Genomic DNA, 17,452 nt, shown 5'->3' with positions numbered 1-17,452 from the left:
GCAGCATTAAAACAATGATCAGCAATGGCAGAGGTATTGATCCGTGTTTCAGATCTGCCTTGTGTTTGCGAACGCGGTCTGAGACATGTCATTTCGTTTCCCCGATGTAACTGCTGCCGCAGCCACAACTCAGTTTGTAGACACCCAGGTATTGCATGTCAGTAATCACATCCTTCACAGAAGGGATCAAATCACGGATTTTGTGTACTGTATTGAAACGAACCTGGATGTTGTGTTTGTTTAAGATTTTGGAAATTATTTTGGTAACCCCTGCTATGTATGGCAAAGTGATGGTTTCGGTTGGATCCTCAGATGATTGTCTCCCCATGGCTGGGGAGACAGCTTTGCGGATTATACGGTCAGAATATCCATTCATCCTGAGGGCTTGGTGTACGTGCTCCAGCTCACTGGCTAGGTGATACTGGTCGGAGATGCAACGGGCCCTATGGTGGAGTGTTTTGATGAGGGAATTCTTCTGGGCTGGATGGTGGTGGGAGTCAGGCTTTAGATAGGCATCCGTGTGGGTGGCTTTCCTGGAAACAGAGTGCCCCAACGAGCCATCAGGTCTTTTCTCGATCAAAACATCCAGGAATGGTAGCTTGCCATCCTTTTCCACTTCCATGGTGAATTTTGTAGATGGGTGTATGAAATTGATGTGTTTGAGAAATTGGTTCAGTGCTGGCAGGCCACGTAGCCAGATGACGAACGTGTCATCTACGTATCTCTTCCACAAGGAAAGACGTAGGGTGGATGTCTGGATGGCATCTGTCTCAAATTTCTCCATGAAAACATTAGTTACCACTAGTGATAAGGGAAAACCCATTGGGGTACCCTCATTTTGTTTGTAGAATGTACCATTCCAGGTGCAGTAAGTGTTGGTAAGGCAGTGCCTTACCAATGTTGGTACATCTGGATTCAGTCCCTGTTGGACCAAGTCTTCAAAGATTGCAATGGTGTCAGGTACAGGTACCTTGGTGAACAGGGAGACTACATCGAAACTGACAAGTAAATCATCTGGAGACAGTGAGATGTCCTTGATTAGAGAAAAAAGTGAGCTGAGTTAAGTACAGCTGAGATGGTCTTGCCCATGAAGGGAAGCAGAGTCTCAGACAGAAATCGGGCCAGTTTGTAGGTGGGTGAGTTAATGGTGGAGATGATAGGACGGAGCGGGGTACCATCTTTGTGGATCTTTGGAAGGCCATAAAATCTGGGTGGTCTAGCAGCCGAAGGTTTTAGAGAGCGCTGCTTGGTCGAATCTATTAGAGATGTCGAATTAGTGATGATATTGTTGGTTTTTGTGGCTAGGCGGTTGGTGGGATCTCTGTTGATTTGGTATAGCTGCCATCATTAAGAAGGTCCTGTTCCACCTGATGACGGTCGCTTGTGTTGCGATCGAAACATCATGATCTATTATTTTCTACCTACGTGACTTTACCGAAAGAACCAAAGAGTAAATAATGACTTGTTTCAGCAGCCTGCTTCTTTCTTCCACCTGAAGACGATTGCTTGTGTGGCGATCGAAACGTCGTGATCTATTATTTTTTCTACCTACGTGACTTTACCAAAAGAACCAAAGAGTATATAAATGTGTCGTTAAAACCCGCCACCACCTGACACAACCAACTAGTAAGGGTTGTCACGTAAACAGAACATGCCAATTCGTCACTAGCCAAGTCACAACATTTACAAACAATACGACGTTTCGCCAGTAATTACAACTAGCTTCATCAGGTGATAGCCAGATTTGTGGAGAAGTCTTACTGTTTCGTTCCTTATATAGAGGCGTAGATGTGTTGACTACCCTTCTGTGCTCTTGCACAATGTTGGAGGGGGGGGATTACTGAGGCAACGTACATTATGCATGTGCATTATGCGAGCCCTTTGAACTTGTCCTTCCGGTCTATTGTGTTTATTAAAATAGCCCTACCAACGGTAATCCCTATTGAAGTATGCTGCCCTTTGTAGGCATGCATTTAAATAATGTCTTACTTGATGATTCGCTTCCACGCAGCACTAAGACGGTAGCTATCCAAACGTTAAAGTTATTTTGATTTCTTTCAATTTCGATAGATTCTCTAATTAGTCTTGACCAGTAGTAGCTAGTTTTGCACAAAACTTCAACATTATCAAAATCAATTGAGTGTCCTTGTTGGCACGCGTGTTCTGCTACTGCTGACAGTTGCATTTGGGATAATTTAATATTTCTATGATGTTCATTTAATCTCGTGCTGATCATTCGTCCTGTTTGCCCAACATAACATTCACCACACGTGTTGTTAATCCTGTACACACCTTCTGTTGATAGCTTCGGTAATACATCTTTTGTACCAGATATTAAATTCTGTATTTTGTGTACCATGCCAAATCTGACTCGGATGTTTTGTTTTTCCAAATATCTGGCTAGTTTATAAGTTACTCCCGCAATGTACGGTATTTGATCGTTTTAATTACTTGGGCAGTTTCAATGCTCTTGTTATTTGATTTGGTTTTGGTATTCAATGCCCTGTTGATTTGTGCATCATTGTAGCCGTTGATTTGCAGCACTTCTTTAACATGTTGAATTTCACTTCTCAGACTGCCACCATCTGACACTTTCTTAGCTCGATGAATGAGCGCCTTGATAAGAACAGATTTCTATGTGGGTGTTTGAACATCTTAACACCTTCTGTATTATTGCCTTTTCTTCTTTCACCCCCCCCCCCCCGCCGTTTAACCCCAGATAAATGGAGTTTCACTGTGAATCGTCCACACATACAGTCATCAGAATCACTGAAAATATACAGCGGTTGAACAATTAGAATACTTACATAAGTACTGATAAAATATAAACTTAGAAACACACTCACGTCTTGTGAGAAGGCCACCGTTTACTTAGCGAGGCAGTGGATGGGTGTCTCTTTTTCCCGTGATCCAGTTTTTCATTGTCTTGCTGTTGGCTTGTGCTATGCTGGTCATTCTTTGTTTTGGCAGACTTTACAGTTTCCCTTCATTTACAATAAGACCATACACCAAAATAGAGAAATAGCATGTTCATATTAGTCATGTTAAATAAATACAATAACCCTTCAATGCAAACCTTATAATCCCAATGTCAGCAGTACAATAATATGTAGAGATGATGTGAACAAGCAACTGGTCCCGTTTCTTTGATGATGTCCACTGTTACACTATCTGAGTGTTCTTCACTAATTTTCAGAGGGGGGCCACTTTTTCCGAAAAGACATCATCGGTGCGAGTGCCGCCACACATTTGAAATCATTGGGGGTTTGAGAGCACGATGATGGGGGGGTGTTTTCACATTTGTGTATTGTCGGGGGCTGCATGTCAGGGGCTGCACTAAAGGACACCAGGGGCCACCAGTGGGGCCTGTAATGAAGAACACTACACTTTTGGTCCAGTAGCTTTCCCCTTCTATCATACTGCGAAGAGCAACATTTACTTCTTGAGGAGCGACATCTCGAACTTCATCCTCTTCATCTGAGTAATGGTCTGATTCCTATGAAATAGTATACGTTATTTTGCTACAGAGCTGCACATATATGTATACACTAGTTTTATAAAGCTATCTCTATCATGAGTTATGGTTAAATCTTTCTCCCTAAGGATGTTACATTCTTATGCTGATCATTTTACAAGTTATGTTTATTGATGGTTAGTATATCATCTCCATTTCTTTGTAGATCTCTCCTCTGCCTCAACGTGCCCTTTGTTGTTTTCTGATTTGCTCACTGTTTGCTTTCTAACCTTTGCCACCTCCTTTCAATGCACTATCCTGTTCATTATTTACACAACAATGAAATACCTCAATCATGGAATAATTCGTCTATTCAAAAAGGGTGGTGAAAGTTTAATTGAATAACTAGAGACTCATTGGGCCCCTTTTGAATGTATACAAATTGTTTCAGAATATTTTTAGAAACAATAAAATTGACAAAAACCAACCATATACGCAATAAGAGTTTAGGAAAGGTGTCTATACCATTGACCACATGCTATCAATCAGATTCCAGATTTTGTAAGGACCAATGAATATGAAATACCATAGTGTTTAAGCCTTTGTAGACTATGGCTCAGTGGAAATTTATCCAGTCATCCAAGCTCTCACATTTAAAAAAACTTTGTATAGAAATGGAGCAGCAATACTTAAGTTTACATGAAGAAAGTAACAAGATACATATTACAAATAACCAAGGTTATTCAGTAACATGAGGATATTTTCCAAAAATTTAATTGGAGAAGCAAAGACATACATATTTGTGGAAAAAACATTGACCATCTCGGATTTGCTGATGGCATAGTCATTATAGTGTGCAATGGTAATACACTACAGGAAATGCTAGAATCACTTAATAGAGAAGGCAGCAAAGTTGGACTATTGAATGGGAATTGGGATCACAAAGTGTTGAAAAGCGGAGGATTTTCTTGATAATGTAAAACAACTAAAAAATGTGCGTAGAGAAGAAAGTTTTTAATCAGTGTGTATTACCTGCTATGACATGTGGAAACGCGGACATTCACAAAGAAACTGGAACAGAAACTGAAAAGTAAATAAGCATAGAGAGATGCATGCTGGGAATTATACTAATAAGCAGAAAAGGAACACATGAAATAGAGACATCGTATAGAACGTTAAGCAGGAGCCATCGCTGTAAGAGATGACGGCCAATGGTCGAGACTAATACAGGTGTGACAGCTAAAGGAGAAATATAACTGACGTGGTGATGGCGCAATGAGATCGACTCATAAACAGGAGCAAGGTAGATCGTTGCACTCCGAGATCATGACATATGGTGAAAACTCGGCGAGGCTGTCATCTTGCAGTGGATATAACACGGCTGATAATAATGATGGACATTATATAAAATCTGTTAAGTACTTTAAGATTAAGTAATTAAAACTTACGGTGGTTGGATAAGCCCCAAGTTCTTCCATGTTAGAGAAGGCTGTGGTTTGTGGTTCTTTATCGCCCCATGTACTGCTTTTTTCTCTGCTTCTGGATAAATCACTTTGGATTTTGTCACTGTATGGTTGTTTCCTTCTTTCTTGTGTTTTTTCCGTTTTTGGGAGGTCCCATGCTGAGAGGACAGCGAGGCCATGTGCAAAGCACAGTCCTAGAAACAACAATACAACTTAATGTTTCTTGCAGCAGTATATCGAATAAAAATGCAAATTGATGAGAATCCTGGTTAATGCAGTAGACTAAAGCATAACTTAAATACATGTATGCACACAACACAGTACGATCATCCCTGTGTAATAAACGACGTCCACGACGGTCTTGACTGGCGTCTTTTATTGATATAATTCTTGCACAGCCCACTCCCACTCTCCCCGTATGTTTCCCTTCTCTCTACGGCCGGGGACGAGCCGTTCTCTCTGTTCCTCCGTTGAGGCCCGCCTCTCTCTCACTCCCCACCGCTGGCTGGCGGCGTGCCGGGAGGAGAGGCGAGCCTCGCTGGGGTTCCGGCATGTGGTCGATGGCGAGGAGAGGCTTCTGCAGTGACGCGGTCCGGACTTGAGGCTTCTCCCCTGCCCCTGCTTATATTCCCCTCGGCGGAGCTAAGCTCCGCCTCTAGCCACGCCCCCTCGTGGAACCTTCCCGATGGTTCCAGGACGTTCCCCTTTGACTCCGCCCATTACACTTGGCCCAGATATATCCCCGCTTGGGATTGGATACCCACTACCCGGTGGTGGCCATGCGGTTACCCTTTGCCGCCCATTAGATGGCGCTATCTCATTTCACCTGTGTTAGTTTGTACATGGTCATCCAATAATTCACTACTTCTTTTGAGCCACTAAAACAGGTAATTACACAATGTAGCCTATGTTGTCAGGCATTGCATGCTTAAAATGTGATGAAAATTAGTTAATATCACAATCAAAATCCCAGTTTTTAAATGTATCTGCACCACAATTGTAGTTAATCAAGTAATACAAATGCAAGCATACAAATATATCAATGCATAGATAATTATATTAGTCAACTAATTTACATCATATGAAATCATGATGAAAAAAGCACTGGTGAGAAAATATGTCAAAGTTGCGCTGCACATTTCAGACAGGAGCCAAGCACAGGCTTATCTGTCCTTTGTCACGTTTTCTCCAACGCATCTTAACCCTTTCCCATTCCGAGATGACTGCAAGTTGAAGGGTGGGTCCCATTCACTGCTGAATCTCAGAACGAGCAAGCGGTTAGGGTGACGTTAATTTAGAGAGGCATAGGGCCGCTGTTGATAAAGCCATTGTACTCACCGTAGAGAACTGTAGCAACACGACCGCACTCTATTATAGCTGGTGCCAAACTGTGCCACACGCCCTCCAGCATGGCCTTTGACTTCCGATTCCATTCTGATTAAGTACTTGTACGTCATCAGAAAGGAATCAGAAGAAAAAATTATGACGTGGATGTCATCAGTTCGGAACACACAGCTGGAATCTCTTTCCCCTCCCTAAAAAGATCAAGCTAAGGTTGTCAGAAAGTAAAACTGGCATTGTTAACTACCTTTTGCAACTTATGATAAAGGAGATGACTCAAGTATACAATTGATAATTAAATATCAATCGCTATTACTAAAATTGCACCTAAATCCCCAAAAACACAAAGATCATGCTATTTTTTTCAAACAAAATTGCAGTTTCACAAAATAATTGAACAAACAGCTTCAAATATTTGGGTTTACTGATTGATTTAAAATATTCCAACCCCATATTGATCACATATCAAAAAGAGTCAAATCAAAAATAGGGTTTCATACAGAAAAAAAATATTGTTTTACGATTCATTGCAGCTGAAAATTTTTGAAGATATACTTCTACCACTTTTTGACGACTGAAACACTGCCTACAGATCAGCTACTAATGAATCACTAAACAGACTAAACTCGCTTATTCATTCTGTTCTTCGATTTGCACCGGATGCACGATAAATAACTCACCATATCCATATAATCCTAATTGGAAAATATGCACTATACTTAGCTAATTCCTTAACCCCATTGTCAAACTCAAGAAACCTAAGACGTCCATCTAATTGCCTTTTAACTATCCCAAAAACAAGAACTGGAATAGGTAGCAAAGCCTGTGCCATTGTAGTACCAACGTTCTGGAACAACCTTATTTCTTCCATTAACGTTTTAAATCTTCCTTCAAAAATATATTTTGTCGCAGATGAATGCTGGATACAACCACATTTGCAAATGTGATGTTTTTATTTGATCGTTACTGATGTATCTGTAGTGACATTGCGGGATGTTACTGGGTAATGCCGGCCCTAGAGAGGCACGGCGTGCGGTGTATTAACATCGGGGACACCTCTAGGATGTGGGTGTAGTACCGGCCCTAGAGGGGCTCGGCCAGCGCTCAGTGATAGCGCTGGATGGCATCACGCTTGGCATGCAGTGCCAGACCTACAGGATAGGGTGTGGAAGTGCCGGCCATAGGAACGGGGTTAATATAGGCCATGGCACTCTGGTTGACCCAAGAGGACACATGACTGGTTAAGTCGACAAAGAGCCTCAGATGGGGGCTAGGGGTGGTCACGTGGTTCGGGTTGAGATCCTGCTAAAGGGTTCTGAAAGGTGGTCGTGGCCAGGGGTGGAGCCGGCCACGCTGCAGAGGATATAAGCCGGGTCCCCCAGAGGGACTGGCGCTGTTGTTCATCCTGAAGAAACCTTCGTCTACGTTCTACGTCCTACAGAGTCTCCAACATGTGGACCGGGACCCAAGCTGTGGTCCGGTCCGTTGTAGCTAGTTATGCTGTAATTAGCATAGTTAGCCTGGTGGTCACCACCATAGGTTGTTCTACTGTTAAAGAGTAGTTACCCCGTGTGTTGGTGTTAATAAATGTGTTGCCTCCAAAGAGTACGTCTGCGACTCAGTTGAACTCACTACATATCCATAGTACAATTTCAATGTGCAACTGTGTTGTGTTGGTGTGGTCTCGGACTGTTGTTGTCTTACTGCCTTACCCAAATCCCCCATTTAGTGTTTGAAAACAGGTATTATTTATTTATAGTGACTTGCTTACCTTCCTGATAGTTTGCACTCCTCTCAGTTTTTGCACTATCATTATTTGTAATGTTTGTTGTTGTAACATTCTGACTCACCCCTACTGGACATTCTGAGATGACTCAACTCACCAGAGTTGTCAGGTCTATTGACAAAGTGCACGTTAGAATGTGTATGATGTTTATAACAGACAATTACCTTTTTTTGGATGTTCTCATCAAATTTTGGGGACTTTTCCTTTAGCAGAGAAATTAGATCTGTGTAAATGTCACTTTTACGTTCGTAGATAATTTCATCTCCATCCTTTTCAGTCCCCTGTACAAGACAAACATGTGTTAAAGTACAATGATACCACTGGTAGTTAGACCTAGGCTACCCATAATGCACAATTAGCTGGATCAGGTTGGTAAATTAAACAAAATCAATCATGTATTTTAAATTCAAGAATATCGTGTGAAAGTCAGTAATTTACTGCTCAAACGAGCGTCGAGGTAGTGCGCATCTCCCCTGTTTACAGCCTGAGCCTATTGGTGGAAATTCCACATTCCTATGTCGGGGACGAGGACATTGAGTGTTGACTGCCCCTATCCTTAGTTGATGTCCCCACAAATGCGTACCTATTTTATCGAACCCAGAAAATGTACGGGCTGAGTCAACCCCCAACCAGGAACTGAATTCGAAGCCTTTCGATTGTGAGTCGCTCACCGTACCGCTGAGCCGCTTGGCCAGACTATATACTTTAGAGCTCGTTATTTAACATAAAATTGCAATATATAATACAATGCGCTCGAACATGTTAAGTTGTTTACGTGTAAAATATGTAAAGTGTTATTCAATGTACTTTCGGTAATATTGCCAAAAATGTTTGGTTTCACAGCCTACGGTTATAAGCAATTACTTGATAAGCGGACAACTATGGCAAACACGTGAGCATAAAATGCGAGACTCACCCCATTGAGAAAGACTCCCCCCATGCTGCACGTGACTGACAAGAGCTCGGTATCACAGGGCTTGATCATCAAGTAACAGATGTCTCCCTCAATTTGCCTCCAAGGTGGTGCCCGGCACCCATTGGAGAACACATAATCTAGCAACACATTATCGTAAGACATGAAGGAAAGGTATTTTGAGTACAAGACATTAAATCAATGTAGTTTTCACTATAATGTATACTTAGTTGTTTTTGCTCGGATTTGCTTAATTGTTTTATCTGTTTTTTATGTCATTGTTTTTGTCATTTTGGTGACCAAGGTCAATATTACAAATTAGGCCGTCTCTTCAAATCTCACCCGGCTTAAAAAAATAAACTATAAACTTGATATACGCAAAAAACATTTACATGGTTGATAAGGATGATCTTTGTAGATCATAGTTTTTTTCGATTGCCTAACATTACATATGGCCTGCATGTGGCTATGCAGTCAGACGAGGGACAACATTGTGTCTTGTACTGTTTCGCTTTGTGTGTCCTTTTGTTGGAACGCATCTACCGCATAAAGAGAGGGAAACCTGTACGCCCTAAAGCAGTGGTTATTAACCAGTGGTATGCGGACCCCTGGGGGTATGTGGCAATGTCCTAGGGAGTACATGAGGTGATTTATGTGTGAAATTATCATACATGAGAGTCATTGGTGAATAATCATGTATGAATATGTTAATATAAAACTACAACAAAAAATAAATCCATATGGTAACCTAGAACGATATTAAATAACTTTCCAAACTCATTCATCGTAAACAATGTGGTTTCCAAGATTAGCCAGCAAGTGCGAACAAATGATGTCATGCTTGCAGAGCGTCCATTGAATTTATTATTTTTATTCGCTTGCAGTTACTAGCTCGTCAGAACACCTCACAAAATAGACGATTGGTTAAAATATTGATGTCCATTATTTATACATTTATTTCTCACAGCCATGTTGGGTGAGGCAAGGGGGTACTCGGTTCAAACTAAATTCAACAAGGGGAGGTACAAGTAACCAACAAAAGGTTGAGAACCACTGCTCTAAAGGGCCTCTCTTGCACTCCAGCTGTAGCATAAGCCAAAGACAAATGACTATCATATATGTAGTGAGTCCAACTGAGTTGCAGACGTTGTCTTTGGAGCAACACTATTTATTTCATTAACTCAACATAACATACCACAACCTACATTTGGGTGTTGAATGCCCATCTAGCCACGCTACGGCAGAACTAGACATGGTTCGCTATTCCGGCCCGGACCACAAGCTGGGTCCCGCACCGCGTGGCAAGAGGCTTCTTTAACCCGACGTGGATCTTCATCACTGCAACACGAAGAACCCCGAGCCCCTCACGAGGCCCCGTTATATCCACCCTGGCTGGGGCTGGCTCCGCCCCGCGCCACGCCCACCTATATCTCTCGAGCTCTTTCCCGAAGGCTCACGAGAGCTCTTTTATACGACGTGACTGCCCAGCGGCCCCCGTCCACCGGTGGCCCCCCTCCAATATTATCCAGTCATGTGTCGGCAGGTCAACCAACGTATCATGCCCCAACGTAACCCTGGCTGGCTGACACTCCCTCTCGCTCCCTCACCGGGAGCCCGCACCGCACACTGTATGTGGTGCCTCCGCGCTGACCAGCGCTCACCCAAGCCCCGCTAGGGCTGGTACTACGCTCAGTAAGCGGGCTATACATAATGCCAACACATTATCCACCATGGCTTCGTAAGCCCAGCACCACAGTGACATACACAATCACTACATATATACCAAAAACCTTGCCCATCACGGCGGTTATATTCTTGAAAATAGCCGCAAATGGCAAATCCGCGATCCATTGGCTGTGGCTAAAGCCAGCAGAACCAATCCTCTACAACTAGCTGTCACCTTTCCATTACGTCAGGGCCATGCCCCTAGGCTTCCCCCCATTGGCTATGAACCAGGACCGGCAGAGCCAATCGTCGTGACGAGTTGTAATCCGTCAACGACCCGGATATAACCTCACATTACACATAAACTCAAAAGCATAAGGGAAAAATATGGTTTGGTTCACGGTTCATAATATGACACCGCCCCTTTTGTTTTGTGTTACCCTAAATGAACCCAATGTACTTCCATGCTTCTCCTTTTGTCGCATATTTGGTGGATAATAATGGTTTCCCAAAAAGCATGTCAGTGTATGGTTTTATTCATGCAGTACATATAGGAGATATGTGACTTGTCATGTCCCACATTTAACATTCAGAAAATATTCATCCCTACAATACCTGAGATATGTTGTATGCTGCGTATTAAGGATTTGGTGGAGTCCCCAGACAAAGGCTGCAAAAGCTCCACTTCATGGTTTATTGCTTCAGGCCTCATCGATACCTTTCTGCAAACACGTGAAAGCACAATAGCATATTTACTGCACAAGAACAACACATGTACTCTTTACTCACACAGTCCATTTAGATAGAAATTACAATACAACTGGAGTATTGTTTAAATTACTGTACATACATATTTAATATCTAAATATGTGCGACGTCAGTGCCAAATAAATGGTAAAAGATAAATTGGTTGAATTGCACAAATAATAATACTGTATAAGCTTTTGATAGTGATTGCACGATTTGACATATACATTTCCTAGACATCATGTTTTTATTTTGTATTTATAATTATTTGTAATGTCATCCAAACAAGAATCTTTGGGTCTTTAAGATAGTTTTTCAAGAGTATCCAGCTTAGGATGTTACAACAAATAATTTTGGAGCATCATTGCTGGTATCCCAAAAAGGTTTTAAATACATTATTGCAGTAAAAAAAATGTATTATGACCTTATTCATGGTACAGAAGCCAATCCAGGCCCAACATCTTTCCATCTGACCACTGCTTTTTTACTTCGCATTCCAGTTCTAGTAACTGCAAATAATTTGTATTTATACACTTATCTCCTGTATGTCTCCTTTTGTCTTTATTTTTAGAACTGTACCCAATGAATAAAATAAAATTGTCTGCTTCATCTTCTAGTGAGGGTGGCTTCTGATGCAACTACAACTTCCATTGAATCGTATTAGTTAAATAAGCCTGTGCCAATCAGTGCCAGCACATCTGAAGTTAATCTACCTTAGCTACGTGTCCAGGATGTAAGTGAAGAACTTGATGACTTTGTGATACCATTGAATATTCTTTCCCAAGACACATATCAGATGTGGGCCTATTCAATGAAGGACAGTAGACTGTTATCCTGAGGCTAATGTCAACAGTAGAAAGGCTTGTTTCCAGAAGCAATGGTTGAATTCATATCCTTGGCTGGAGTATAATAAAACTTTCATTGATGGGATTAATTGTAATCTTATCATTCTTACTCGGCTACTTGCTTCAGGCAGCTTTGTAGTAACTGCAGGTCAAACTGCTGCAGCAGCACCAGAAGCCTCTTCTTGATCTCTGTTCCAGGGTCCCCTTTTTCTCCTATCCTCTCTGGCAAATGCAATGTCGCTGGGCCTTCCCCTTCCACTGTGGCAAAACCTTTGCCAAGTATCTTTGTCACTGGATCTCGGTTAGCTGAAATATAAAACACACACATCACCCATCAAACTTGATAGATCCACACATCCGTGCATTACGGAAACATCAAATGTGATGCAACATGTCCTTGTCATCTTAATTTGTACATTCTTTAGATAGAATATGCAGAATTAAAGACGTAAAATTAAGTATAAGTAAAAGTGGGCTTGGGCAGGACACATGGGTAGAAAGAATGACCTACGGTTTATTACTTCACTTTCATTATATATTGTACTTATATGTGTACTGCATTGAATCTGACTGATATTACCTGCAATATTAGATTAATTAACACATTAATGCATACGATAGGTTACCTTCCAGGCAGGATTGCACCTCCTTGAGCTTGTGCTGCCCAGAAGCTTGCAGTAACCGAGAGAGGTGGTTCCAGTTGGACACACTGACAGTCTGCCCAGAGAGGTAAAGGAGAGGCTGTCCATCGTGTTTCGTATCCTTGGATGCGACCGTTGTCTCGCTGCCAGTGTGTGCAAACATGTCATAGCATTTTAACATGTAGGCTTTCGCGACCAATATCCATAATAGAGGTATTTTTGGGTTAGATCGTTTAAATATATAAATGTGTCATTAAAACCCACTACCACCCGACAGAGCCAACTAGTAAGGGTTGTCACGTAAACAATTCGTCAATGCGAATTGGCATGTTCTGTTTACGTGACAACCCCTTACTAGTTGGCTGTGTCGGGTGGTGGGGGGTTTCAACGACAAATTTATATTTACGCGATCTAACCCAAAAAACTATATTATGGATGTCATAACATTAACACGAAAACGTGGTAATGGGCGGTTGGTACGTATTAAAACACATTATGAATTAAGGACACTATTTTAAATGATGGGGGAAATAATCATTGGTAAGAGTTAGCCTTACAAACTGTTAAGGAAGCTGTCAAGACGATCAACCGTACCTGGGAATGTAGTCTTGTGTAAAATCAGAAGGCTGTAGCAAAGTTTCCCACTGTAATGGTTCATAAAACTCGAGTGCTGCCTCATGGGTATGGAGGCTGCCGAACTCCTCAGCATAGTTTGCAATACTGTTGAGCAAGACTTCATTCATTGGTGTGGGCTCTAAAGTCACCCTGCCTCTCGCGCTGCCGGAGGTCCACTGAGCCGCACGAGAGAGCGACACCCCCATGTTGGCGAGACACCTGTTGAGAAAAATACCCAACACAGAACAGTACTGTGTGTATGTGAACGCTATGCACAGTGTTATCAATGTTGTAGTGTGATAGTGAAATGTACGCAGGGGTGTGATAGACTATCTAGTGATAGTGAGATATACGAGTCGTGTTGTGTAAACGTGTCGTGTCGAGTGTGACGCCTCACGGCTGCGCTTCGCTTGAGACGGAACTTCGCCGTGTACAGTATTAGCACTGCACGCAGCTCGCAGCAGCAGCAAGCGGCGTGTTGGAGACGCCTCGCTGGAGGGGAAGGAGGCGAGCAAGAAGGTCGCAGGAGGAGGAGGGAGAGAGAAGCCGGGAGGACGGAGAGGAAACCCGCTTGGAGTCGGCAAGGAACCTCTCTCTCGTCCTCTCGCCGGCGAGTCGCCGCCGCGCCATCTCTATGGCGACGGCGTCAAAGCGTTGCCGGGGGAGGAGACGCCGGACGCAGTGGGGGGGGAGGAGACGCCGAGCGCGGCGGGGGGTGGGCGTGTGCAGTGGGGCGGGGGGGGCGAGAGCACGAGGAGACGCCTCCCGCAGCGTGCGGGCCGGCGCCTCTGATTGGCCGAGACGAGTGAAGCCTATTTGGGGGTCAGCTCGGAGAGCTGAATGGAGGTCAAACGGATCAGAGTATATTTACTCTTCGGTTCTTTCGGTAAAGTCAAGTAGAAAGAAAAATAAATTTAATAATACCATACGACGTTTCGATTGCAACACAATCAATCATCATCAGGTACGAATGAATGAGAAAACAAACCTAGTAAACTTAGAAATACAATGCAATACAACACAGAGAGTCGGCTAACATAAGTCAACACCCTACCTGGTTGATTACGTTCTTCACTGGAGGAGGAATCCGATGGGCTGTCAGGCTCTTTTTTCACAGGTGTCCAGTAAGGGGCATGTAATAATGTTACAACAACAAACAATAAAAAGTACATGAAAGCCAAAAAGATCACCCAAAAACATCCAAATACAACTAAACCATCCCCATTCTACCAGACAAAGCCAACTGAGGTATTAACTTGTTTTTTTCAGAAGCGACCTGGCCACAAATGATTGCCGCTCAACAAAGTGGCTTATCACGTGAAAAACCTAACGCAGAAGACCCCTTTGGTTTGAACTTCCACAAAGCTCATTGTCTACCCTAAACGGCAACTACTGTAAAATTTAAAACTCTCCGGTAGTGTGCGACTGTGGTCATCCAGAACAGACCGTAACAACGTATAACGACGCAATGCCCGATCCACAAATACGAAGGAGACATCACGGCGATGATACAGTTCGCTACTCCTGACGCGGTTATCTGGCTTGACCCAACTGATTGTGAGTTTGTCGTTATTGCTCTGCATCTACATCAGCCGTAAAAAATAAAAATAAGCTCAGACACTCTTTGGAGGGCGATTCGGCCGGCAGACAACATTAAAGCATTCCACAATTATAGATTTTTTTTTATTGCAATTACATAGTAAAATTATATTGACACTTACACTTTATTTTTTTTTAACAAAAGAGTAATTAATTGTAAATGACAGAGATGGTAGAGAATGGAGATGCCGAGACACGAAACGGGGCGGTTCTAGGCACTTTGGGAAAGCTACATTTAAAAAATTGTGTGGGAAATCTGAAAACTATTATCAGACAATCAGACACGCGTTGCAGATGTGTTTGTATTGTCCAATGTTAGGATGTAGTGTAGTAGAATGACACGATTGTGTCGGCTCGGTATGGGGGCTGTAGGCGGGTGTCACGGAAGTCGTGTCAGGCCGTGATACTCTGCGTGAACCCAACAGGACACGTGACCGGATAAAGGGGGGCCAGAGGCCCCAGGGGGGTCACGTAGTTGGGGGCTCGGGCCTTCCCGAAGGATCGAGAAGGGGGGCGTGGCCTGGGGCGGAGCCGGCCACGCCGGAGTGGTTATAAGTGGGGAGTGGAAGGAGAGCTGGGCTGTTCTGCTATGCTGCTGGGTCATCTCTGGGATGAAGCTCTCCGGTCTCTGCTAGTGGACCAGGCAACGTGTTGGGCTGTCCTGGTTCAGTGATGTAGTACCCCCATGGGTTAGCTAAGTTAGGAACGGTGACTACCACCTTAAGTCGTTATGTTAAGTGTTACCTGTTGTGTTAGCTAATAAAGAGTGTTGCCTCCAAAGTTCCAATGTGCGCCTGAATTTAACCCACTACACTAATAACAACAGGTCAGACAAATAAAGGGCAGATCTACAGACAATATAGCCTTGTAAATGAAAATGGCACTGTCATCCCACGTCCAAAGACATTTCCAGCCACGGCATAGAGGTCACAGTGATGCGTCCGATATGGAGCACCCACTGCGAATATTAATGCAGCACGGTAAACCGAATGAAGTTTAGATTCTTAGGTTTTTTCAGTAAAGTCACGTAGGTAATAAATGTAAATTAATAAAAGTAAAAAAATCACAACGTTTCGGAGGCAACACAAGCTTCCGTCTTCAGGTGGAACCGTCACAGCATGATTGCAGTATCAAGTAAGAGACATTCCAAGAAAACCGTCCTTGTATATATACCGGTTGAGGGTGGGAGGAGCCAAGGCAGGCCCCTGGATATTATTATTATTGTGAAGTTGGTGCAGCTAAAGCCGCTGCTAGGAATGAGCCTTTGTTGTGTAGACTGGTTGAACTGGGAGGTTCCAAGAGTTGTTAAGGTGCGGCTGATGTAAAGGTGCGGCTGCTGTAAATGGGACTGAGCCTTTGTTATGTAGAGATGGTGTGGCTGAAACCGCTGCTAGGAATGAGCCTTTGTTGTGTAAACTTGTTGAACTGGGAGGTTCCAAGAGTTGTTAAGGTGCGGCTGCTGTAAAGGTGCGGCTGCTGTAGATGAAACAGCACTTTGCTACGTTGCTGGGATTAATTCTAGATTTGCCAAATATGGGTGGTAAAACTTAAAGCAGGAAAAACCAGTGTGTGAAAAAAGAAGAAACTATACGGTAACTGAAGAATAGTGTCTGTCAAATAAGATGGTCCAAATATGTGTAGTTAAATCTTTTTTGCATGGTTAATAACATCTTTCCAATGATTACTAAGTTTGTACCCATCATCATGGTTGAAATTATGTCTATGTTTGCATATTTGTATGGCTTCGTGTACAAACCTTTGATGGTAGCCAGGAGGTTTGCAGAGTACCTTGGTCTCGGAAAAGACAATTTCATGAGAGCCCACAGTGTTGTAGCAATGATCGGCAACAGCGGAAGAATCAGTTTTGCCGTGTTTCAGATCTGACTTGTGCTCGCGGACACGATCAGAGATATGACGTTTCGTTTCTCCAATGTAGCAATCACCACAACTGCAACTCAGTTTGTAGACTCCAGGGTATTGTAAGTCAGGAATGACATCTTCCACAGATGGAATTAGATCACTGATTTTATGTACTGTACTGAATCGGACTTGGATCTTATGTTTGATAAGAATTTTGGAGATCTTTTTGGTCACGCCTGCTATGTATGGCAACGTGATAGTTTTGATCGGAGTTTCAAGTGGCTGTTTCTGTATGGTGGGAGAAACAGCTTGGCGGATGGTGCGGTCAGAGTATCCGTTCATCCTGAGGGCCCGATGTACATGTGTAGTGGTGATACGCGCTGGGGTAGCGATCGGGTGCCAGCGCGTCGTGATTGGATGGGTGTGTGGTGACGCGCGCTGACGGTGAGGGATCAGGGGTCAGCGCGGGATCGTGGGTTGTGTGGTGCTGATTGGCTGGGTGCCGGTGACGCGCTGGTGAGGG

At 43.2% G+C, this 17,452-nt stretch overlaps 1 protein-coding gene across 1 annotated transcript in view; it reads right to left on the bottom strand.

The window, feature by feature from the left end:
* Positions 1–14,123, bottom strand: part of ODAD2 (outer dynein arm docking complex subunit 2) — a 34,435-nt gene extending 20,312 nt beyond the window's left edge. The window contains exons 1-9 of the mRNA XM_078603700.1: positions 13,868–14,123; positions 13,450–13,689; positions 12,841–12,998; positions 12,325–12,520; positions 11,238–11,344; positions 8,961–9,097; positions 8,209–8,325; positions 4,903–5,111; positions 2,847–2,984 (exon numbers count right to left, since the gene is read on the bottom strand). Coding sequence (XP_078459826.1) covers positions 2,847–2,984; positions 4,903–5,111; positions 8,209–8,325; positions 8,961–9,097; positions 11,238–11,344; positions 12,325–12,520; positions 12,841–12,998; positions 13,450–13,676 — 1,289 coding nt within the window. The 5' untranslated portion in view covers positions 13,677–13,689; positions 13,868–14,123. The remainder of the gene's footprint in view (positions 1–2,846; positions 2,985–4,902; positions 5,112–8,208; positions 8,326–8,960; positions 9,098–11,237; positions 11,345–12,324; positions 12,521–12,840; positions 12,999–13,449; positions 13,690–13,867) is intronic.
* Between the last annotated feature and the right edge of the window lie 3,329 nt (positions 14,124–17,452).

The sequence above is a fragment of the Lampetra planeri genome, chromosome 21 (genome assembly GCF_965212315.1).
Source record: "Lampetra planeri chromosome 21, kcLamPlan1.2.h2, whole genome shotgun sequence".
Lineage (NCBI taxonomy): Eukaryota > Metazoa > Chordata > Hyperoartia > Petromyzontiformes > Petromyzontidae > Lampetra > Lampetra planeri.
Note: the sequence above shows the minus strand (reverse complement) of the source record. Positions and strands in the feature narration are given on the sequence as shown.